The sequence below is a fragment of the Hyla sarda genome, chromosome 1 (genome assembly GCF_029499605.1).
Source record: "Hyla sarda isolate aHylSar1 chromosome 1, aHylSar1.hap1, whole genome shotgun sequence".
NCBI classification, from domain to species: Eukaryota; Metazoa; Chordata; class Amphibia; order Anura; family Hylidae; genus Hyla; species Hyla sarda.
The window spans coordinates 236,950,400-236,976,660 of NC_079189.1; the positions used below are offsets into that span (position 1 = coordinate 236,950,400).

General features: G+C 41.6%; 1 protein-coding gene across 2 annotated transcripts in view; it reads left to right on the forward strand.

Moving 5' to 3' along the window:
- The window catches only part of PSD3 (pleckstrin and Sec7 domain containing 3), a 574,055-nt gene that overhangs the window by 79,884 nt on the left and 467,910 nt on the right, over nucleotides 1–26,261 (forward strand). The window contains exon 2 of one of the 2 annotated variants that reach the window (XM_056569232.1): nucleotides 2,721–3,547. In XM_056569232.1, coding sequence (XP_056425207.1) covers nucleotides 2,828–3,547 — 720 coding nt within the window. In that variant the 5' untranslated portion in view covers nucleotides 2,721–2,827. Of the gene's footprint in view, nucleotides 1–2,720; nucleotides 3,548–22,891; nucleotides 22,919–26,261 lie in introns of those variants that run through there. The other variant, XM_056569241.1, reaches the window with a different exon arrangement.

A 26,261-nucleotide genomic window follows, 5' to 3' on the forward strand; every position in this document is an offset into this window, starting at 1 on the left:
TAGAACAAGGTGGGAGAAAATCAGTAAAGTAAATCTATGGAGACCGTCTTGTGCAGCGATGAGCGACATGACTGGAGAAGCACTTAGCTAAGCCCTTCTTCCTACTCTTGCTAGTAATTGGTAGGGGTCTGAACACCCAAGACCCTAACAGATGAAAACTATTGAAATTTCAAAAGGTTTCTTTTTTCAAAATGCTTTTTTGTAACAGTATATTTAATGCGCCTTAAGGAAAATGACCAAAATAGCAATTTGAGGACAATTGGCAAAATATGAAAGAATAATAGATAAATAATCAAAACCTGTCTAGAGAGAGTGGAACAGCTGCCCATAGCAACCAATTTGATTGCTTATTTACCTTTTAAATGGGGAAAAATCTATCTGGTTGCTATGGGCAACTGCACCAGTCTTTCTCTACACAGGTTTTGATAAATCTCCCCCAAAGATGGTGCCAGAACCAGTCCATGGCAGTGTATACCTATACCTCTTATGATGCTGATCAAAAATGTATGATTATTGTTATTCAGAAGAAAAGTTTAGAGTAAAAACTATGGGGACATTTATCAGTTTTATAATTGTTTTTGGGAAATTTATGGTTAGTCATTTTTGTACTTTTAGAGGGTGTGGCTTAGTGTGCGCAAATAGATTTGTTGTATTTTTCATCTTTCTACAGTTCACATCCTAGGTGGTATAGCATGTGAGAAGTTCTTTTCCTCTTTTCTTTTCCTCTGTTGCGCACCATTCTAAAAATCCACATAATAAATTACCGTATGTTGTGTTCAGTCCCTTAAATTAGACACAGAAACCCTGCCAGAAAACTCTGCAAATGAAAAGAAGTATTGTGCAGCTTTTTACGCAAATGATAATTTCCCACACCACCCCCGACAGGAAAAGTACTAGTTAAATAAAGTACTTGAGGCAGGTAAAAGCAATAATAGAACCAGCTTAAAGTGCTACCATGCTAAAAACTAGGGCCATATTTACACACAGTTTTTTTGGCCCTATCTTTTTTCAACAAAAAAGACAGCTGGTTTTTGTGGCCATTTTTGCTCCTAAAACAGACATCTTTTTCTAAAATATATACAACATGTGCATTCCCAGCAGATTTCCCATTGAACTCAAAAACTAGAAAAAAAGACTGCTATTATTATCTGTCCTTTGTATTTTAAAACAGCCAAATAACAGGCATTTTTAGTACAGAAGATGGGAGAAAAAAAACAATGTGTGAACAAAGTCTAACAGTCTGTCCTGTTAAAAGCCTGCAAGTGTCTTAACGGGCCAATTAATTGTCAAATTTTAAAGAAATCATTAAAGAACCAATTTTAACATATTAATCTAGCTCTTCTTTGCCCCTATATTTATTTTTAGCAGCATGCAAAATCAGTGTCGCCTTAGGTTTTCCCAGGTTGCAGTGCAGCCCAAGACATTACATCACTCATTAGGTGTTGAAAGGAGCCTGACTGCTTCAGTGGGTGGAGCGATCACTGGGTGGGAGGAAGAGAAGTGAACACTTCCAAACAAGGGATCCTGACACTTGTAGTTAGAGGAAAAGAACTCTAACAGGAAAAAGCCATTTCAAATAAAGAAGGCAGCAGCATTATGGTGGAATCACAACACAGCCATTTAGCCCCAAGACAAGCACCGATACTTTACTTGTTTATTTTTAGCAGCATACAAAATCAGTGTCTTCTTAGGTTTTTCCAAATTGCAGTGCAGCCCAAGACATTACATCACTCGTTAGGTGTTGAAAGAAGCCTGTCTGCTTCAATGGGTGGAGCGATCGCCAGGTGGGAGGGAGATCATTCTCCACAGGGCTGCAGGGAATTGTAGTTTTATGAACAGCTCGCATAACTAAGCTGTGCTGCAAAGGGTGGAGTGACTAATGTGTGGGAGGAAGAGAAGGGAACACTTTCAAACAAGGGATCCTGACACTTGTAGTTAGATCAAGGGAACTCCAACAGGAAAGAGCCCTTTCACAAAAAGAAGGCAGCTGCATTATGGTGGAATCACAACACAGCCATTTAGTCCCAAGACAAGCACCAATACTTGGATTTACACATAGCAATTTTAACTAAAACCAGGAGTAGAACCAACCTTTTTCTGTGTTTCGGGCCCACTCTCGCGTTTGGCTAAAACTATTGACCACAATGGGGGAGATTTATCAAACGATTTAGACTGGTTTTTCCTGTCTAAATTTGTCGCACAGAAAGTCGCAGTCTAAATATGTGCGACTTTTCTGCGACTTTTGCTGTAGAGGATTTTTAGAACATGATGCATGCAAGTCTATTTTAGACGGAAATGCATTGGAAAATGCATTGGTGCTGAATCTATCAAGTGCGACTTTTGTGTGACAAGTCGCATCTGCCCAAAATACGCTGAAATGTCAGACCATGTTGGAGCAGGTCTAAATGCAGTTTAAGCTGTAGACCCTGAAGTCTGAGCACAGAATTTATCAAGGGCTGTGAGACCTTTAATAAATTAGGAGCACAATAGACAGGAGACTACCACATACGCTGGTCTATACGCATACCCAGAATAGACCAGATTAGTAAATGTCCCCCAATGTGTTCCAATATGAGGACCAAATACTGACCAAAATGCTGGGTGTCAACCCATATTTTCACTCAGCATTTGTTTTTGTTTTTTATTTATAATCCAAAGAACAATTAGCATATAATTGTGAATATGTGACATGACGCAAGGTGTTCCTTTTTTTGCTTTAGGTATGAAGTGTTCAGAAGACGAGGATTTCAGGGTGGTCTCGGGAAAAGATCGGTACTTTTCTATGGTAGGATATACAACCGTCTCTTGACAAGTCCATGCTAAGGAAATGGCAGAGCAGAAACAGATGAAAACTTCCTTCCTATATATCCAGCTGAAGTCACCGAGTAAATGTGCTGAGCGATCACAGAAGGCGTGCTGTTTGGCAGAGAAAACTTTCTTAGCTGCAAGCAGAAAGGCATGTGACACTAGGAGGCCAGATCCTCCTGTGAGAGAAGACACACAGCCTGCTTGTAGCAAGCTGAAGATAGAAGCAGGCAGTTCTGCCCAGAGCACAGTGTCATGTTTAAACATCTGCACGGCAATGAGCAATGGCACCAAGAAAAGCAAAACTACTGCCCAGGGATACACACTGGCACTTGCCAAAGCAAGCGATGCAACTAAACTTCCCGATCTCGGGGCTGGATTATTCAGTCAGCTGAAAGAAAATGGAACCTTTACATCTGATGTCGCACTGACAAGCCAGTATGTGTCTGATCCAAGTCCCTACAATAGTGACGGAAGCAGCTGGAACGTAATGGATCAACGTTGCAATCCAGGAGAAGAAAAGATGTGGTGGAAAGTTGAAATGTGTAACCCTTTGGTGACAAACACTCCAATCCTTTGCCGAAGTCCTGAGTTTAAAAGTTTCCGGAATGCAGTGGTTGAAAAATCGGCCACATTCATAGGCACCCATGACAGCTATATGGGGCAACGGTTAGAGGGCACAAGACTATCCACCAGGTATCCTATGTCGGTGACTACTGCTAGTCCTGTCAAACTGGAAAAGGTAAGTCTGGTCACAATAATATGCATGTGTCACCAAGTACGTAAAGAAAAAACTACTAAAAGAACATAGTAAATACAGTGATCCCTTAACTTACAATGGCCTCAATATACAATATTTTCAACATACAATGGTATTTTCTGGACCATTGTAACTTGAAACCAGACTCAACATACAATGCTACAGACAGTCCAGATCTGTGATACCTGTCACAACTGGAGGAACTGACCAATCAGAATGGGCATTTTACTGGTAAATCACCTGTATTACTGAAGTGCATGCACTGACTGGCTGTCTGGTAGCACCCCCTACAGTACAGGGAGGAACTACAAGTTCTGTACTACTCCTTACCTGTGCCAGGGTTAGCTGCTCCTTTGGTCACCAAGTAAGGGCGGCTCCATTTGGGACACTGTGTGTACTGTATAGGACCCTGAAGAAGCTCCTGTCCTCTACATAAACCATTGTTTCCCAACCAGGGTGTCTCCAGCTGTTGCAAAACTATAACTTCCAGCATGCCCGGACAGCCAACGGCTGTCCGGGCATGCTGGGAGTTGTAGTTTTGCAATAGCTGGAGGCACCCTTGTTGGGAAACACTGACATAGACAGTGATTACAGCTCCAGCAGATCTTTCTTACTTTTATATGTAAGGATTTGCTTTATCTATATTAGTTATTTACTTATTTTTCTTTAATCCTCAATTTTTCCTATTTTTCGGATGACATTTTGGGGCTTCAGAACCAATTACCAGGTTTCAATAGAGTTATGATCTCAACATACAATGGTTTCAACATACAATGGTCTTCCTGGAACCAATTAATATTGTAACTTGAGGGAACACTGTAAAAGTTACAAGACTGTTTGACCTTTTACTGGTAATAATGTTGTGATTCCTTGTATCTACCAGTATTTCAAAGTGACGCTCCTGTTTTCAGCCATTTAACTATTGCTGGAGGAAATAATTGTTATGTTTTTATTACGACATGTCCATCAACACATTACCCCAACCCCTAAGAAAACAGCATTTATAGATCACAGCCTGCCATAAACAATGCTGGCATTCTGCTGGTGATGCCTGCAGGGCACTGGTGGTGTATTTAAGTTTCCTGGAGCTCTGTTTTGTTGTATAAATATTTATTTACTGTTATTTTTTATAGAAGGAGTTAAAGGGGTACTCTGGTGAAAACCTTTTTTCTTTTAAATCAACTGGTGGCAGAAAGTTAAACATATTTGTAAATTACTTCTATAAAAAAAATCTTAATCCTTCCAGTACTTATTAGCTGCTGAATGCTACAGAGGAAATTCCTTTCTTTTTGGAACACTGATGACATCATGAGCACAGTGCTCTCTGCTGACATCTCTGTCCATTTTAGCAACCATCCAGCAGATGTATGCTAGGGGCAGCATGGTGGCTCAGTGGTTAGCACTGCTGCCTTGCAGTGCTGGGGACTTGGGTTCAAATCCCACTAAGGACAACAATAAATAAAGCATTATTATTATTATAAAAACATCAGCAGAGAGAACTGTGCTCGTGATGCCATCAGAGAGCATTCCAAAAAGAAAAGAATTTCCTCTGTAGTATTCAGCAGCTAATAAGTACAGGAAGGATTAAGATTTCTAATAGAAGTAATTTACAAATATGTTTAACTTTCTGCCACCAGTTGATTTAAAAGAAAAAAAGTTTTCAACGGAGTACCCCTTTAAAGGACAACTGTAGTGGTACCGTTTTACATATGCCCGTGCCCGGGCCTCAAAAATAAACAAAATAAACTCATACATACCTTCCTACGAGCCCCCGTTGGTCCGGCACAGGCCTCACGGTCCGGCAGTGCTGATGTCATTCCACTTCCTGGGGACGGGGATGCCGCAGAACCGTCGGCGTATCACCAGACGTAACGATGTCCCGCCCCGGCTGGTGATAGGCTGAGCCCACTATCATGTAAGGAGCTCTGGCCGGCTTCTTACATGACAGTGGGCTCAGCCTATGACAGACCGGGGCGGGACATCGCTACGGCCGGTGATACGCCGACGGCTCTGCGGCGTCCCCGTCCCCAGGAAGTGGAATGACGTCAGCACTGCCGGACCGTGAGGCCTGTGCCGGACCAACGAGGTATGTATGAGTTTATTTTGTTTATTTTTGAGGCACGGGCATATGTAAATGTGTACCACTACCGTTGTCCTTTAATGTCATTTCTGTTTACTTCTGTGTTAGAAAACACACAATGATGAAATCTAGATAAGGAGCTTTAAACAATTCTGTAGGAGTGAGTAAGTAGGAGAGGATCTCTTCTTAACTGCAACCCTGTTCTAATATATGTAAAAATGCAAAGAAGTAGTGTAAGGTTATAACAATTTTGGTTTCATTATAAACAGCATTGGAATGGCAATATTATAATTGTAGCATAAACCAAATAAGGATGTTGGCTATAATGACTTTTGTTATCTGTATGTCCTCACTGAAATGAACACTTAATTGTGTGCACTCACAAAAAGGATTTTGTGTGGCTTAGATGCTCTAGAGAAATTGTGTTTTTGCATATAAAGTGTAGCATAGACTACTGTTAGAAAATAATGTAAAGGCTCTTGCGTATGCCATAAGTTTGTCTCCATATGGGATGCAATTCCATCATTGATATGGATTCTTATTGCTACATTTCCCATGAATCCTCTGGCTTTACAAAGAGAGAGAGGGTGTGGAGTTTGATCATTGCATCTGGTTTTCTAATTAGGCTGCTGATGCAGATGAACTGGCTCAGGTGAACTGATTAGACTAGTGGTTTGAGGTCAGTTTAAAAATGCAACAAGAAATGCAATGTGTGAACACAGCATCATGTGTATAACTAATGTAGATCCTGATTTGGTGGAGATAGCAGCAGCATACAGATAGAGCTATGAGGGGAGGGGTCTGTGAGCTAGTGGAAGCAATCTTAATGGTAATGTTGTCATCCTGTAGTTTACCACTTCCTCTGACACATTAAGCAAAATGATTTTCTGTGGGTCAGACTAGTGATCACATGATATGATTGCAGTATTAAAATGCATGGATGCAGCTGCGCACCAATAAAACAGATGGCGCTGTAAGACTAGTGATGGTGAGTGTGTATGAAATGTGAAAAAAATTGGAGTGTTCCATTAAATTATATGTTCCTAATATAATCTCCATGATGTAAGTGTTAGCTAGATATTAGCTAGGAGGAACCTGCTTACTTACGGAATTAAAGGGTTTTCCCTCTTCCAACTTTAGGAATTGGTGTCACATCTGGCAAACTTGTTTTTGCTGCCTTTAATTTAGTTTTTAGTTATTTTTTTAACAACATGTATTTTTATCTACGATAGGACTGATGGTTTGTTGGATATGTTGCAATGCAGCAATCTGATGTTGTAAGACAAATTTTACAGTATCTTTTACCCAAATAAATAATGATGGTACATTTAGGTTATAGATGGCCATAATAGCGGAAACCAATAGCTAATTCCATCATGGGGCAAGTGCCCTCCCTTATCTGAATTGGAGGGGCTCCATCCGCCAATAAGACACATCACTGGGTATATGCCTGGGGGAAAAGCGCATACGGTGCAAAAATGAGCCGACCGGACCGAACGTTTCACTCCGGCTGGCTCATTGAAATGAATTACATACGGGAGCGCATACGAAAGCATACGTATGGGAGAAAACGTGATGTGAACCCAGCCTTACACAGTAATATGCCACAATAGGTGATCACTGTTTGTTTTATTTTATTTAAGAGCATTTGCTGTTTTATATTTATTTATTTTTTTGCAAAGATTTAGACAACCTCTTTAGTTGCTCAGTACCATTAGAATGCATAAAATGCATGTCTTACCATCTTTAAAGGAGTACTCCGGTGGAAAACATTTTTTTTTTTATCAACTGGTACCAGAAAGTTAAACAGATATGTAAATTGCTTCTATTAAAAAATCTTAATCCTTCCAGTACTTATTATTTGTTGTATAATACAGGGAAAGTTATTTTCCTTTTGAATTTCTTTTCTGTCTGTCCACGGTGCTCTCTGCTGACACCTCTGTTCAGAGCTCTGCTCTCTGAGCAGGATAGGTTTGCTATGGGGACAGTTCCTGACATGGACAGAGGTGTCAGTAGAGAGCACCGTGGACAGACAGAAAAGAAATTCAAAGAAATTAATTTTCTCTGTATTAAACAGCAGCTGAGTATTGGAAGGATTAAGATTTTTAATAGAAGTCATTTACAAACTTTCTGGCACCAGTTGATTCACAAAAAATGTTTTTTTTTCCACAGGAGTACCCCTTTAAGCTCTTATTGTTGTAGTGGCTGTTAATCCATCTATGGATAGAATATAACAACGTTTCCTATATTGATGGACAGTTTATACATAAATGTGTTGTGTTTTCCCTTTGTATATATATATATATATATATATATATATATATATATATATATATATATACACATACAAATTAATAAGATACACATTTTTTTTGCTTTGTTATCTACATTATTAAAGGAGTACTCCGGGATGTAAAATTTGTGTTTCACACTGCCAGCAGTAAAAAAAGTAAACGGAAACATACCTGCCGCCATTCCCTGATGCCTCCTGAAAGGTGTTTCGGCCTCTGCCGTGATCCTCTTCCTGGTTGCCGGTGGTCGGTGAGTCATACTGCACTCAGCCAATCCCCGGCCGCAGAGAAGTCCCACTTAGCCGGCCATACGCTAAGCGGCAGTGTGACGTTTTTGGTCCCGGCACCAGGAAGAAGACCAGTGCTGGGGCCGAAAACATCACACTACCTCTCAGCCTATCGCCGGCCGAGGCGGGACTTAGCTGCAGCTGTTAATTGGCTGAGTGCAGTATGACTCACCGACCACCGGCAACCAGGAAGAGGATCCCAGCAGGGCCCAAAACGGGTTATCAGAGGCACCGGGTGAGCGGCAGCAGGTATGTATCCCTTTATTTTTTTTGTTACTGCCGGCAGTCTTAAACACAATTGTTACATCCCGGAGTACTTCTTTAAGTTGCATTCTATTTTGATGTGTGCAGTGCCATTATATTACTGTGGCCAAGGTGCATTAGGCTCATGTGATATAAAATTACTTTTCTCCTGCAATTTAGCTGCTCAGTATGCCAACTTGTCAAGCTGGTATTCTGCATAATGTTGTGGCTTCAGCAAACAAAGACACTTCCTTTCTGGTCATTTAAGAAGCTAAAACTAGGAATATATAACATTGTGGTGACTTTAGCTCACGTTAGGTTTTTTTTTTCTTTTACAACTGTAACTGTTGGTCATTTTGTAGCTACCCTATTGCTGTAAAGAAATATCTAGGCCATCATTTACAAAGACTGTGGTTCCCATGTGGTAATAAATGTACCCGAGCGCCAAGCTTGTGTAGATTTCAGGTACAATATATGCAAGATCGCTGGCATATTTTGTGATAGATTAGGTGTGCCAATCCGAGGGCTTGCTCAAACACCTTTTGTTCACCTAAAAAGCAGAAGTAGCAGCTTAATAAATTCCCCTTTAATGTATTTACTGCACCAGTTATTAAAGATAGGAAAGCAATTTAGGCCGTAGGTATGATATTAGAGCCAGAGACCTGCTGAAATATTGAAAATTCTGCATGTCAAAATGGATGGAGCGTGGAACACACCCACAAAATTCCAAGCATTATTTTAGATTGCGATGCCAGAATAAATAGGATACAGTTGGGTAGACGTTATGTAGCAATGCTGGGCATCTGTACCATCTAGTTAATATTTAACTTTTTTCTCTCTCTCCCGAGCAGTAGTGTTTTATGTGTCAGAATAATTTTTTTCTGCCAAAACACCATAAACAACCGATATGTAGGGCGCTTTCCTGGGGAATCACATATTCTAAACTGGGCCATAGTAAAGGAAAATTGTGCAAATTGTGGCCATGACATACTGCAGGGCCAATTCTTCTTGCAGGAGGTACAAATTAAGAAAAGCTTTTAGGTATATGCAATCCAGAAATGTTGTGCAAAAGTAGGTAGACATGTTTGATCAGACATCTTGTTACGTTTTATCTTCCCTTTCCTGCACGGTGGAGGGAGCGGTAAGGATAATTCTAGGGTTGATCCTGCAGGACTCGAGCCGTGGATAATCGAGGAGGAGCATGCAGTGGCGGTGCTGCGCTGGCTCCTCTATCCGGCTCTCAGGAGCAGCACTGTCACATTACATCACATACATAGTAATAATTACCGCGTATGTGATGTGACAGTGCTGCGCTCCTGACAGACGGATAGAGGAGCCATCACAGCACCGCTGACTTTACAAAAAATACTATGGCCATAGGAGGCGCCTTCATCAAGAGGGTGCTCTAGGCAGTGGCCTATCATGCCTATGGCTAGAGCAGACCCTGTTTGACTATCTAAATTGCATGGGGGCCTCACAAGTCTCTGTACTACAAGCCTAAACCAATAGGTTAGTGTGGGTGATATAGATAACAGATTCCTTTAAAGGGCTCTAATTAAAAGTGAGCAATCTATATGTAAATGTATAGAATATGTGGTGGGTGTAGCTCACCTAGGATAGAGATAGTACTTGAGGTTAACGGTGTTGCCTTCACCCAAAAAAGCCTATAACTATGTAGTGTACGTATTTTATATTTATAACACGTACACTACATAGCTATATGTAAATGTGTCTGTTTTTGAACTGACTTCTTCAGAGGCACCATATGGTTGGTTTCCTTTTGTAAAATGAATGGCACTTTATGAAATCCTGTAGTAAAAACATGGCATTGTCTCCCTTAGCAATGCAAAAGTGTCACTCTCCAGCAGGGCTGGCCTTTGGGGTGTGTGAGCTGTGCGGCCGCACAGGGCGCCATAGCAACAGGGACGCCCGGCGTCCGACACCGCTTTTTTTTTTTAACTGGCTTGTCAGTGAGTGACTGCGACTGTCACTCACTGACCGCTGGCACTGGGTGCCCGCAAGGACTATGACCGGGCCTCATAGTCTTTAAGAATCATTGCAGGGCCGGACAAGCCAAGGGCTGATTGGAGTAGAGACGTCACATGACCCGTGCAGGCACGCACATCTACTCCAATCACCTGACCTGTCCCTGCCTACCGTACATCCCAGCGCGATCTCCAGCATCCTCCCTGTGCAGCACCAGGAGCTTCAGCAGCCTCACGCTGCTGCACTGATCCCCGGCTGGGTAAGTAAACTTGCGCGGGGGTGTGGAGGTGATATGAGGTGCAGGGGGAGTTATGGGGGTGATGAGAGGTGCTGGGGGGGTAATGAGAGGTGCAGGGGGGTGATGAGAGGTGCAGGGGGGGTTATGGGGGGATGAGAGGTGCTGGGGGGGTAAAGATAGGTGCAGGGGGGTGATGAGAGGTGCAGGGGGGGTTAAGGGGGTGATGAGAGGTGCAGGGGGGGTTATGGGGGTGATGAGAGGTGCTGGGGGTTAATGAGAGGTGCAGGGGGGGTGATTAAAAAGTGCAGGGGGCTTATAGGGGTGATGAGAGGTGCAGGGGGGTTATGGGGGTGATGAAAGGTGCTAGGGGAGTTATGGGGGTGATGAGAGGTGCTGGGGGGTAATGAGAGGTGCAGGGGGGTTATGGGGGTGATGAGAGGTGCTGGGGGGGTAATGAGAGGTGCAGGGGGGTGATGAGAAGTGCAGGGGGGTTATGGGGTGATGAGAGGTGCAGGGGGGTTATGGGGGGGGATGAGAGGTGCTGGTGGGGTTATGGGGGTGATGAGAGGTGCTGGGGGGTAATGAGAGGTGCAGGGGGGTGGTGATGAGAGGTGCAGGGGGGGTTATGGGGTTTATGAGAGGTGCTGGGGGGGTAATGAGAGGTGCTGGGGGGTAATGAGAGGTGCAGGGGGCTTATGGGGATGATGAGAGGTGCTGGGGGGGTAATGAGAGGTGCAGGGGGGGTGATGAGAGGTGCAGGGGGGTTATGGGGTTGATAAGAGGTGCAGGGGGGGAGGTGCAGGGGGTTATGGGGCGACAAGAGATGCAGAGGGGTTATGGGGGTGATGAGAGGCGCAGGGGGGTTATGGGGGTGATGAGAGGTGCAGGGGAGTTATGGGGGTGATGAGAGGTGCAGGGGGGTTATGGGGGTGATGAGAGGTGCAGGGGAGTTATGGGGGTGATGAGAGGCGCAGGGGGGTTATGGGGGTGATGAGAGTCGCAGGGGGGTTATGGGGGTGATGAGAGGCGCAGGGGGGTTATGGGGGTGATGAGAGGGGCATGGGGGGTTATGGGGGTGATGAGAGGTGCTGGGGGGTAATGAGAGGTGCAGGGGGTGATGAGAAGTGCAGGGGGGCTTATGGGGGTGATGAGAGGTGCAGGGGGGTAATGAGAGGTGCAGGGGGGGTGATGAGAAATGCAGGGGGGTGATGGGGGTGGTGAGAGGTGCTGGGGGGTAATGAGCGGTACAGGGTGGTGGTGATGAGAGGTGCAGGGGGGGTTATGGGGGTGATGAGAGGTGCAGGGGGGTTATGGGGGTGATGAGAGGGGCACGGGAGTTATGGGGGTGCTGAGAGGTGCAGGGGAGTTATGGGGGTGATGAGAGGTGCAGGGGGGTGATGAGAGGGGCAGGAGAGTTATGGGGGTGATGAGAGGTGCAGGGGGGTTATGGGGGTGATGAGAGGCGCAGGGGGGTTATGGGGGTGATGAGAGGGGCAGGGGGGTTATGGGGGTGATGAGAGGGGCAGGGGGGTTATGGGGGTGATGAGAGGGGCAGGGGGGTTATGGGGGTGATGAGAGGCGCAGGGGGGTTATGGGGGTGATGAGAGGGGCAGGGGAGTTATGGGGGTGCTGAGAGGCGCAGGGGGGTTATGGGGGTGATGAGAGGGGCAGGGGGGTTTTGGGGGTGATGAGAGGGGCAGGGGGTTATGGGGATGATGAGAGGGGCAGGGTGATGATGAGAGGGGCAGGGTGGTGATGAGAGGTGCAGGGGGGTCATGGAGTGGATGAGAGGTGCAGGGGGGTTATGGGGGGATGAGGTGAGGAGGGGGGGTAATAGTAGTGATGAGGAGGGGTTTGGCGGGGTTTTTGGGGGGTGATGAGGACAGAGAGGATAAGAGGGGGTGTATATGTATATATGATGTGTATGCATGTATGTTAGAATTATATTTATATTCAGGGTACAGTCTGGGGCAGCATTACATTTTGTGGGTACAGTGTATAGCAGTATTATATTAAGGGTACAGTGTGGCCACAAGGTTAGCTTGCACTGGGCGCCTGAACACCTAAGGCCGGCCTTGCTCTCCAGAAATGCAAGTGGTTACTGTCATACTTTCTACAGCTACATTTGCACTTATTAATAATCATTATGAGTCATTAAATTGCTAACATTATACTGCATAATGCCTAGTCAAAATACATAAAAAGATCAATCATTAGACCTCCAATTTGTTGTTGAGTAAAATTGATTGCGTATATAGTGAGGGGATAGGTAAAGAAAAAAATAAAGGAAAAAAAAAAGCAAAAGAAAAACCTATGTTTCTCCAGCTCTAACCACACATTGCCATCTTTAAAGGGGTACTCCACTGGAAAATATTTTTTTTTAAATCAACTGGTGCCAGAAAGTTAAACAGATTTGTAAATTACTTCTATTTTAAAAATCTTAACCCTTCCAGTACTTATCAGCTGCTGTATGTTCCAAAGGAAGTTCTTTTCTTTTTGAATTTCCTTTCTGTCTGACCACAGTGCTCTCTGCTGACTCCTCTGTCCATTATAGGAACTGTTTAACTTTCTGGCTCCAGTTGATATAAATAAAAAATGTTTTCCAGGGGAGTACCCTTTAAAGCTGCATTAAAATTGGAATAACCCTTCCAAACATATTATTTATTTATTTGTTGACTGTGGATTTTGAATGTACACCTAGTAGGCACATAACATAACAATTGCAAACAATTCAACTATTTATTTATTTATTGCATTTTCCCCTAGCTGTTTACCAAACAGCAAAAATAGCATTCTATCTTTACTTTGTGGGTCTGTTCAAATGCAGAAAAAACAAATATGTATAGATTTGTTTTTATATATTTTATATTATAGCATTTAAAAAAAAAAAAAATATCATTCTCTGTCTGATTGTCTGGCTGAGGCATCGGTAATTACAAGGCAGCATGATGTAAGGCTGTGGTCACATGAATGGAATTTTATTAGCAGTACTGTTGCGGTACTACTGGCTTTATACCACAATTTTTCCAAAATCGCTGTAAAAATGTTTTGCAAATTTGATAATTTTCCGTAAAAACAAAGCAAGAATGCGTTCAGTACAGCAACAGTATCTCTAATTAAATGAAATGTGTAAACACAATGGCCCTCATTTACTAACATGAGTCCGACTCTTTTTGCTCCTAAATTCTGTTGCACGGAAAGTGCGACAGAATGTGCGACAGAAAATATCCGATAGAATCTGAATCACTCAGAGTGAAAAAAAAAAACCTACAAAATGGACGTTGTTTTTGGGGAAAGGGGCATGTTTCCTACATTTCAGCCAAAATCACTCGTCTTTTCCTAAAACCACTCTGAAATTCATGTGAATTATCTGGGAAGAAAACCCGACACTTTAAAGCATCTATAAAGTTTCAGAAAGCAGAATAAATTCTCTGGCTGTTTGCTCCTTTGCCTGCCTTGTCTTTTTCAAGCAAGGTTTTAGCTTTATTAACACATTTTTTTTTTGAGTCTTTTCAACACTTTTCTTTTCCTATCGTTTCAGTAATGATGGTGATTAAAAAAAAAAAAAAAAAAAAAATTATATATATATATACACACACACACAAAAGAACAAAGTTGCTGCGGCACACAAGGCATAGTGTCAAGTGGTTTTTATTCCAATTGCTACGTTTCAGCCGCCCATGCGGCCTTTTTCAAGCACGCATGGGCGGCTGAAACGTAGCAATTGGAATAAAAACCACTTGACACTACGCCTTGTGTGCTGCAGCAACTTTGTTCTTTTGTATAGCCTCGTGGACCCCGGACTTGGGACCTTTTGGCTGCGTGCACCTATCTACTATTTTTTTTTGAGGTGCAGCCCACCCTTTCTTTTATATATATATACATATATATATATATATATATATATATATATACTCATTTAATACATTTAGTTATATGTGTCTCCCTACAGTGTGTGGATACAGTACTTTATATATACATATTTCCTTCCATGAATACATTAACCCATTAAACATTTGAACATTTTTTGCCCATTGAAATCAATGGGTGCATTGTGGTCTATGGAGATCTTGCAGCAAACGGGGTAGAAAGCGAAACAGCAGGGTCCTGGTAGTAACATGGATGTGGGTTCAATTCCCGGGTTCATATACAGTGTTGGGATAATACTTCAATTAGGATAGATACATGGGTCAATTGATAGTTAAGAAAGTGTTTAAACCATGGGAACTAGGTCAATTGGAAACCATAAATGGGCAACTAGGTTAATTGAAACAGGAGGTAATGTGTGGTATCCAACTGACCGTTTTTGGAAATAAAGTTCCAGCCCACCTGACTATTTAGGAAAAACTGCAGCTAAACAACCATATAGTAAAATCACTATAGCTTGGGAATGGACTGGGGGATAACATAATAGAAACACAGTTGTTAACAGGGCAATATGGGCTACAAAATGAAATAAGTTATTTTTTATTGCACGTGTAATTCCTCTTTAATCTGCAGTTGCAGTGCATCTCTCCTGTATACACTGGAAAAGCTCTTGGCAAATGCGTTAATCTTATCCAAACATTTGTAACCTAGAAAAGGCCAAAAGAGTGTAATTTTGGCCCCCATTGAGGTATTATTTCTGTTTATTTACTGCATGAAATAGTAAAGCATAAGCATTACTTTAGCTTTTTTATAGTTTGATATGGGGAAACACATGACATAGTGGCAATTTACTAGGGAACTGAATGAAGCAAGACTGGATACAAAGGAAGTTATAGTTATGTATACATGAAAGGCTTCATATAATGCTGCACATGTAACACACGCTATTAATGTTCAGGTTTAACTGCTGAGAAATGGGGAACAAAATGGAAGCTGCACAATTTAACTGTGCGGTGTCCAGGACAAATTATAAGAATATTTATAGGAAGGGAACCTCATTTCATAAAGTGATACTGACATCAGAATCTTTTCATGCTAGTCTGCTGACAGTACATGTGGCTTTCACTAATGGATGTAATGGGGCATATAAATATATATATATATATATATATATATATACACATATATATATATATATATATATATATATATATATATATATATATTTACGTTTAAGTTATCTGTTTCAGAGAATTTTAATTATCAACATATTTTGAAAGCATACACATAATGTTGGAGATTTATCAAAATCTGTGCAGAGGAAAAGTTGCCCAGTTGCCCATAGCAACCAATTAATTTTTAAAAGGACCTTTCAATAATGAAAGAAGCTATCTGATTGGTTGCTATGGGCAACTGGTCAACCTTTCGTATACACAGGTTTTGGTAAAACTCCCCCATAGTACTTATGTTTTGTTTAAAGGGAAACTCTGGTAGATTACATCTTATCCTCTATCCACAGGGTAGGGTATAAGTGTCTAATCGCGGAGGGGTTCGACTGCTGTGACCCCCCTGCGATCTCCTGTCTGGTGCCCTGATGTTCTGAAACTTTTTTTTTTCTTCAGAACACCGGATTCTTTCGCTCAGAGTGGCCGTGGTCAACATGCCCTCTCCATGTATCTCTATGGGAGAGCCAGAGATACTGCGCTCATGCATAGGGAAAGCCAGGGTTCCAGGCAGGAGAACGTAGCTGGGTCCCAGCGTCACACCCCTATCTCCAACCACCTCCGATCAGTCCCTTCCCCCCCCCATCATGTGGATAGAGGGATAAGATTTAATGTACCGGAGTTCCCCTTGAATGGAGAAGACAAGATGCTGTCATGCACTTCCCGATCCGTATTTTTTTGACACGTGCCATAAACAAGGTTGGTATTTACATTTTTTAGTAATAGGTTCTGTACTTGGCATGCAGGATGTCCGCAGTGTTGTGCATCATTGTTAGGATTCACCAGAGCCCGCCGCAAAGCGGGATGGTCTTGCTGCGGCGGTAGCAACCAGGTCGTATCCACCGGTAACGGCTCAACCTTGCTGACTGCTGAAAAGGCGTGGAACAGAAGGACTAGACAGAGGCGAGGTCAGACGTAGCAGAAGGTCAGGGCAGGCGGCAAGGTTCGTAGTCAATGGTAACGGCAGAAGGTCTGGAAACACTGGTATGGCAATCACAGGAAACGCTTTCACTAGGCACAAGGGCAACAAGATCCAGCAATGCAGGGAAGGGGAAGCGAGGTTATAAAGGCGTGGAGCAGGTGGAAGCTAATTACACTGATTGTGGCAAAAAAATTTTTAGGTAGTATTACTACTCCCAGCATGGAACACACTGTTCCATGATGGGAGTAGTAGTACCTGTACTAATTGACAGATCGCCCATTGCGATCCTTCTGTATAATGTATAGATGCGGCCGGCCACTCTTCTATGGTCCCCTGCACTGCCGTATATATACACATATTCATATTTCCCGCAGAGAGCTGTGATTGGCCAGATGGTTCCAGCCAATCACAGCTCTCTGCGGGAAATATGAATATGTGTAAATATATATACATGTCAGTGCAGGGGACCATAGAAGAGCGGCCGGCCGCATCTATACATTATACAGGAGGTTCACAGCGGGTGTCAGGAGTGACATCTGCTGTGATCTTTCCTTAACTGCAGGTACTACTACTCCCAACATGGAGCACACTCTGCTCCATTCTGGGAGCTGTAGTACCTGCATTAATAGACAGATCGCAACAGGTGTCAGAAGTTACACTCGCTGCGATCTATCTATTAATGCAGGTACTACAGCTCCCATCATGGAGCAGAGTGTGCTCCATGTTGGGAGTAGTAGTACCTGCAGGTAAGAACAGATCACAGCAGGTATCACTACTGACACCCGATGTGATCGTCCTATTTATAGCAGAGATACAGAGCGGCTCTATACAGCGCTCGCATCTCTGCACTATACTCCGGCCGGCCACTCACTCATTCATATTTCCCTCTGAGAGCGGTGATTGGCTGCCACCATCCGGCCAATCACAGCTCTGGGTGGAAAATATGAATGAGTGATGTTCTATTCACATCACTGGCTGGAGTACAGAGCAGAGATGTGAGCGCTGTATAGAGCCGATCCGCATCTCTACTATATTATGGACATTCACGACACGACACCCCGGGCAATATGTCTATTAGTACAGGTACTACTACTCCCATGATGGAACAGTCTGTTCCATGCTGGTAGTAGTAGTACAACCTAAAAAATGTAAAAAAATAAAATAGAGAAAAAAAGTGAAACACACACACTTTATTAAAAATTTATTAAAATATAGTTATAAAAAATTAAAAATTTGTGGGTGCCAAAAAAAAAACTGCCAAGGTGCCAAAAATGCAATTACCACACAAATGAAAAAAAGCCAGAAAAAACGCCAGACACAGGAAATTGCACTGCCGTTTTTTCAGGCGTTTTTTTTTCAAACCCAAAAACGCTGGACAAAAAAACAAGTAGAAACTTAGCCTGAGACAATCCCAGTGCCTTTTAGCAACTCTAAACAACAACAAAAAAAGAATACAAATGCAGTCCAGTCTAAAACAGCTGAAGATCAATTGAAACAGTGAAAGCTTTCTGCAATTTCATATTATAGCCAGTAGGTGGCATTATAGGTATAGCAATCTGTCTATTAACAATGGATATTTTCTACTATGGGTGATTTCCTTTGTTTCCTGAATGATAATATGATGTCATTCGTAACGCATTTTATCAATGCCAGTTCTAGATCAACATAATTCTATATTTGCTTTGTCTGCTTAATATTCTTGTTACCGGTTGAATTAGCACCAACATCTCAGCAGCATGATTCACTGCTGATGACTCATGTGTTACATAAAGTATATGCCCTGCCGAGAGCCAGCACCTCAGATTTTCTTGGTTTCCCTGGAAACTGGACACTCTCAAAGAACCCATCTTTTATGTACCCTAGGGTTATAATATACATTTATGTATATCCCTTAAGGTAAAGAAACCCTAAAGCAGTGGTCTCCAACCTGTGGACCTCCAGATGTTGCTAAACTACAACTCCGAGCATGCCCGGACAGCCGTTGGGCATGCTGGGAATTGTAGTTTTGCAACATCTGGAGGTCTGCAGGTTGGAGACCACTGCCCTAAAGGATCAATGGATAGGATCATTTTCCTACTGTCTGCTGCACACAGTCTGCAGTATAGTGCAGAAGACAGTGACAGATTTTATAACAGATTCCTTCCACCTTTTTTTCTAAATCCATCAACATCTTTGTGAATGTCAAACTATGAAACCCAGAAATAAAGTCCCTGAAGCCAAAACATCAATTCTAAACAATGTTGTACAGTTTATATATAAATATAATGTACATAAAAAGTTAAAAACTTTTTTTTTAATTAACTGGTGCCAGAAAGTTAAACAGATTTGTAAATTACTTCTATTAAAAAATCTTAATCCTTCCTGTACTTATTAGCTGCTGAATACTACAGTGGAAATTCTTTTCCGTTTGAAACACGGAGCTGTCTGCTGACATCATGAGCACAGTGCTCTCTGCTGACATCTCTGTCCATTTTAGGAACTGTCCAAAGTAAAAGGAAATCCCCATAGCAAACATATGCTGTTCTGGACAGTTCCTAAAATGGACAGAGATGTCAGCAGAGAGCACTGTGCTCGTGATGTCAGCAGACAGCTCTGTGTTTCAAAAAGGAAAGAATTTCCACAGGTAGTATTCAGCAGCTAATAAGTACAGGAAGGATTAAGATTTTTTAATAGAAGTAATTTACAAATCTGTTTAACTTTCTGGCACCAGTTGATTTAAAAAAAAAAAGTCATGCCTGATGAAGCTGCCGTAGCAGTGAAACGCGTTGCATTCTGGGAGAATGAAACATTATTGCTTTTACCTACCATCTTGTGTCCTGCGCCACATAAAACCGGCGTCTCTGCCGAAGCTACTTCTTTCTCATATGCAATAGACAGTGGACTGACTTTTTCAGTCAAATCTTTTCTTTGTGTATAAGGGGCTTAAAGGGGCACTGTGATTAAAAAAAACTGGTACCTGAAAGTTAAATAGATTTGTAAATTACTTCTATTTAAAAATGTTAACCTTTCCAGTGCTAATCAGCTGCTGCATGTTCCAGAGCAAGTTGTGTAGTTCTTTCCAGTGTGACCACAGTGCTCTCTTCTGACACCTCTGTCCATGTCAGGAACTGTCCAGAGTAGAAGAAAATTTCCATAGCAAAACTCTCTTGCTCTGGACAGTTCCTGACATGGACAGAGGTGGCAGCAGATAGCACTGTGGACAGACTGAAAAAAACTATACAACTTCCTCTGTAGTATACAGCAGCTGATAAGTACTTGAAGAGTTAAGATTTTTAAATAGAAGTAATTCACAAATCTCTTTAATTTTCTGGTACCAGTGGATTAAAAAAAAAAAATTCCTATGGAGTACCCCAATAGTCAAAGCTGGAAACAGCAGAGGAGAAGTCCGCATGGGCAGTGTCTGAAAATGAAAAAGGAAAAGGCAATAAACAATATAGTGTAACATGTAAGTGAATGGTATGCAAATGAAAGCACAACGTAAAACAATGGTTACCTGTAGCATTAGACAGCGGGTACACCTAATTGAAAATCTAAGTATAAAGGAGTCATCGTCCATAGGTGCACTCCAGATACAGCAATTAGCAGACAAATCACAAACTCAGTTTTTTTAAACCTCTAGAGGACACAGGATGTACCTGTAAACCCTGTCTGCCAGGTTCTTGGTGCACCTCAGTATTAGCAGACATCAGTGATCCCACTGATACCTGCCATTAACCTTGGGCAAAAGTTTTTTTTTTGCTTTTTCAATTTGCCCCCAAAATAATATTTTTTGGGCTGCACCGTATATTTTATGGTAAAATACATTGGTCATGCAAAAAACAAGCCCCTCATATGTAACGGTTGATTAAAAAATATAAAGACGTTGTGCAGCCCTAGCCCTTATAGTGTCACCTTGTACTTCATACAGTAATGATGCATAATAACTTCCACTTTGTGCTTCTTCCAGCATAATAATGCCCCTAAACCTGACACCTCTTAACACCTGTATTTCACACTTCTTTATACCAAAAACAGATTGGAAACCATCAAGGACAAAACTTTCCATATACTGCTCCCTATGCCCCCTCTCTCTCAGATATATTTCAGCTATAACATTGCACACACTGATCTCTTACACTGATCATTACTATGCCATAGCATAACATTGATCAGTATTATCGCAGCTTGACTGCTCCTGCTCTGATCTCAGGCACAGAGCAGTTATTCGGCGATCGGACACCGAGGAGGCAGGTAAGGGACCCTCCTTGTTCGTCCTAGCTGATCGGGACACTGGTTTCACCACGGTGGTCTCGATCAGCCCGACTGAGCTGCCGGGAAGCATATTTTTTAACTTTAGATGTGGCGAACAACATGATCGGTCACACGCGCTATTAGCCACGGGTCCCGGCTTTCATTAGCCACCGGGACTGACCCACTATTACGCGTCCTTAAGATGTTAAACATGTTAATTTTTGTACAAAACTTTTTTTTTTTTTAAAAGAAGTAAAAGAAATCCTATATATCCTGGGTATCATTATACTTGTATCATTATAATATATGGACCTACAGAATAAAGATAAAGTGTCATTTTTACCAAAAAAGTGCACTGAATAGACACGAAAAGCACCCAAAAGTTACAAAATGGCATATTTTTTTTTCAATTTTGCACCACAAATAATTTTCTTTTGGTTTCACCATAGATTTTGTGGTGAAATGATTGACATTATTACAAAGTAAAATTGGTGGCACAAAAAACAAGGCCTCATATGGGTCTGTGGAAAATTGAGTGGTTATAATTTTTTGAAAGTGAGGTGGAAAAAAAGAAAATGCAAAAATGAAAAAAAAACTTCTGTCCTGAAGGAGCTAATAGAGAGGGCGTGACGACCATGGGCAATCGAAGCCTAGTACAGCCGGCGTTCTGAACATAAATATTCAGAATGCTGGTGTGCCAGGCCGGAGATGGTGGGGCGTCCCACCGGCCACACCCCCTGTGATCAGACATCTTATCCCCTATCCAAAGGATCCCAGGGATAAGCGTCTAGGGGTGGAGTACCCCTTTAAGAAGAAAAGGGGCTGTGGCTCTGTGCCACAGAACCCTCTATAGATGGTGGAAAGGAGCACTTGATTCCACTAGCCATAGCTATTAAGAAAAAAAAACTAACTTCCACAGTAATATTTGTTAATATCAATAAAAGGTGATATAGAAGTTATATTTGTACATTAGCTTAAATTAAAATAAGTCACTTAGCTCCAAGCTCCAAAGGATATCTAGAGGATTGTAACTGACTTGTGACTACAATGGAAGTATTATGCAGTACTTTCCACAGTCTATCTGCCAGTAAAACAACTTCATATTAGGGCCAAACACAACAAAACCCACTTGAATGTTGAAAAGCGTGGTCAGTCTTAGCATGGAACAATACACATTTTATATTAGTAATGGGTCCCAGCATTGGTATTTATGAAAAAGGCAGTTTCCAACATCACATTTCTGTAGCCCCCTAGTGGAGAATAAGAGAACAATAACCTGTTTATCTTGAGGGAAAAATCTCAAAAAGATGATTAAATACATTTTTTCCCTTTTTTTGATATGAAATGTTTTGGATTTCTGTTCAGTTTATGTGACTGTATATTGAATAGAGCTGCATGATGAAAAAAGAATAAAGCAGAAACCGTATCACCAGAATTTGAAACCCACCTCGATCAGTAGAAGTCCTTGTGCAAAGCGCTTTACAATCTATATTCCCTACTTTAAACACTCACAAGTGTCAACAGAACAGTATTATTTACTATTAGGCCTTGTGTACATACCAATATTTTGGAATCTGTATTACGCAAATCCCAAATATAATATTAATTCATTTCAACAGGGAATATATATATACCGTATATATATGACTTTAAAAAATGTTTTATACTAATGTTCCCAAAGTGCAAAATAAAAACATAAAAGCTTTAACTTACCTTCCTCCCCTCTTTTGTAGCTTGGGTATGAGGATGCCCTGTATCAGGCCAGTCTCCGCTGACAGTGTGCTTAATGGGGGCTGGCCCGAGCTGTAGATGTGATGTCACAGTCCGGCTCAGCAAATCACCGGCCACAGCTGTGACCCACCTCAGACAGTAATTGGTGAGTGGTACTGCCAGTTCTCCCAGCTGTAGCCGTTACACTCTATAGTGTCACCGGCTATGGACAAAGTGCCCTAATACCAGAGCTACTAGGAAGCTATGGAAGGTAAGGTAATGTTATTATTATTTTATAAGGCAGCCCAGAGACATTACTGGGAAAAAAGTTTTCCACAGGACAACTCCTTTAACACCATTCCAGCTCTCAGCAGAAAGATGTGAATATCTTTTACACAATTTCAAATGTATTCATTTGTTTCATGTGAAATTCTTTGAAAACAATTCATCATCTAAGGACATTATCATACCTTGCCTTATCACTTCACTGCAATAGCAGCAAACCTTTAATGCATTTACCAGCGAGGAAATACTTAGTGTTTCTAAGCTGTGAAATATTCCATCTCCCTCATGACTTCCAATCGAAATGGACTTGAAATGTGTTGAAACTAAATAAAAGCTGGTGATTATGGATATTCATGTCACAGACTGTATGCTGAATATGCAGCATTTCTACAATGCAACTGCTTCCTAAACATATTGGTTAAGGTTTTTAATGATCGACAATTTCACAAAGAAATGTAAGATTCTTTCTTAAAAAAGAACTCTTGTAAAACCCTTAGGAGATATCTAGCCAAAAGTGGTCAAAATAAAAACTTAAATAAATATATAAATATATATATATATATATATATATATATATATATATATATATATATTATATTTATACATATATGCTCACTATGGCCTAGATTTATCAAACTGTGTGAGAGAAAAAGGGAGGGATTTCCCCACAGCAGCCAATCACAGCTCAGCTTTCACTTTACCTCACCTTGTTAGCTGAGTTGTGATTGGTTGCTGGGGAAAAATCCCTCCACTTTTTCTCTCACACAGTTTGATAAATCTGGGCCAATGACTCCACAAGGCATCTCAGCTGTTTTGTTTCAAATTCGGACCCCCATAGCCCCTATAAAGAGCCTTTGAAAAACTAGAGCAAAACTTTGAAAAGAGAGCTGCAAAATACTACATAAAGCCCATGTGCTTGTTTCCTGTGAGACTTGATGAAGGGGCTGCCTTGAGAGATTGCTGAGCAGGTCACATGGTTAGCAGTGAATATAGATGAGGGAGGTGAGTATGCCTCTGTCAATCAAGGACAATCACACACCGCTCACTATAGTGCTGGCTCTCTGAGCTGAGGAGAAGGGAGGGTGAAGTGACCAGTCGAGTCCAGCAAACTGGTGCCTAACCGTCATCATGTGAGATAACTACTAGACTTCCTGCCTGGAGAAAAAGCTCAGAGAAACATGATATGTGCTCAGCAAATGGATGTGCAGCTACAAGGTAATTTCATTTGGCTGAAGTTATAGGTCTGCCTATTTTGGCCTTTAGGATAAAAAATATGTCTATTAGGATATTCCTATCCTATTCTAAATGATTGCCTTATCTCCAAGGGCAATACTGTTTTCTTCAGCAGCTCCATGATATGACCATCCACTGCAATGATATTCCCTGGTCTTCCTTCTAGCATACCAGAGAAGTAGATTGCCAAGTGCTAGGCATATGCGTAGCACTGAACAGTAAATGTAATCAAAAGATTGCAATAAATAGTCCCCTGTGAAGACTAAAAAAGGGCAGAAAACAAGTTTTACTAAAAGTAAATAAGCCCCTCCCCAGTAAAATTGAAAAAAATCCTACCAACTCTCCATTTTACTGAGAAAACCGAAAAGGGGATGGCTGTTGGGAAAGGGGTGTGGCCACCTAAAAGGGGGCTTGTCCCAACATTTTAACTAAAACCCAACATATTTACTAAGGTTTATACAGAAATGTGGTGGATTTGAGCTGAGAAAAACTCGACAGATCAGAGCATGTATAAAAAAAAAAAAAAAAGCAAAATGTAGGGAAACCTTAGTAAATACCGTGGAAAAAAATTGTAGGGAATTAAAACCCACAAAGAAAACTACACTCCATTCTTAGTAAGTCAGGGCCAATATGTTTACCGTAAAACAAAACCCTCAAAAATATGCAAAATTGCTGTTTTATTTTCAATTTTCCACCATAAATATTTTTTTTGGGGTTACCTCATACATTTTATGGTAAAACGAAAGGTGTCATTAAAAAGTACAATTGGTTGCGCAAAAAAACAAGTCCTCATATGGGTCTGTGGATGATATAATAAAATAGTTATGTCTCTTAAAATGTACTCCAACCCTAGACATATTATCCCTATCCAAAGGATGTCTTATCTGGGGTGGGGGGGGGGGGGGGGGGTTCGGCCTCTGAGAGCCACCATGACCTGCGGCCCATCACCTTGGTGTTCTGAACATTTAAGTTCAGAAAGCCAGCTATGTCGGGCTTCGGGCGACTGTGGTCATTATACCCCCTTCATTAATGTCTATGGGAGGGGGCGTCACGTCTGTGGTTGCTCGTAATCCAGCATGGAGTGGAGTTCACTCTGTGCATCGATATTACGGGGTGCCAGGCCAGAGATCAGGGGAGGGTCCCAGTGGCTGGAACCCCCGTGATCACACATCTTATCACCAATCCTTTGGATAGAAGATAATAAGTCTAGGGGCAGAGTACCCCTTTAAGGCTAAAATAGGCTGTGTCCTTAAGGGCTTCAAGGGATACTCCAATAGAAAGCAAATTTCTTTCCAGTCTGACCACAGTGCTCTCTGCTGCCACCTCTGTCCATGTCAGGAACTGTCCAGAATAGAAGCAATCCCCATATCCTGCTCTGGACATTCTCTGACACGAAAAGATTTGGCAGTAGAGAGTACTGTGGTCAAACTGGAAAGAACTCAACTTCCTCTGCAACATACAGCAGCTGATAAGTACTGGAAGGATTAATATTTTTATATAGAAGTTATTTACAAATCTGTTTAACTTTCTGGCACCAGTTGATTTAAAAACATTTTATTTCTACCAGACTACCCCTTTAACTTTAATCTAAAATTCAGTATAACTATGGCAATACCAAATTTATTTAAACTTTAATATTTTAATATTTGAAAATCATTTGTCTATGTGTTGCCATATTCTGAGAGCCATCAATTTTTAATGTCTTTGTTTTGATGTCAACCTGACACAGCTACTTGGTTGCTTGATCCAGTTATAGTCATTACTCCTTTTCCCCTTGAGCAGAAGGCACTCAAACCTTTACCTAGTTCTTCAGTAGTTACCATATTACTAGACGCTTACATCTAACCATAATGCAAACCTACTAACTACCAAAACTCAGTTGTTAAAGGCAGGGGCGGACACAGACAGCAGAGGGCCCCTGTGCAAAGAATGTGCCTTCCCCCCCCCCTCAAACCCCACATACAGATATAAACATATGAATGCAAATAAAATACATCTTGTTAATAAAAAGACTCCAAGGACAAATCTATATTACACACTTTATTGCTAGTTTGTAACCGAAGTAAGGATCTGTTTACATATAAACTTGGCGCTCTTCAAC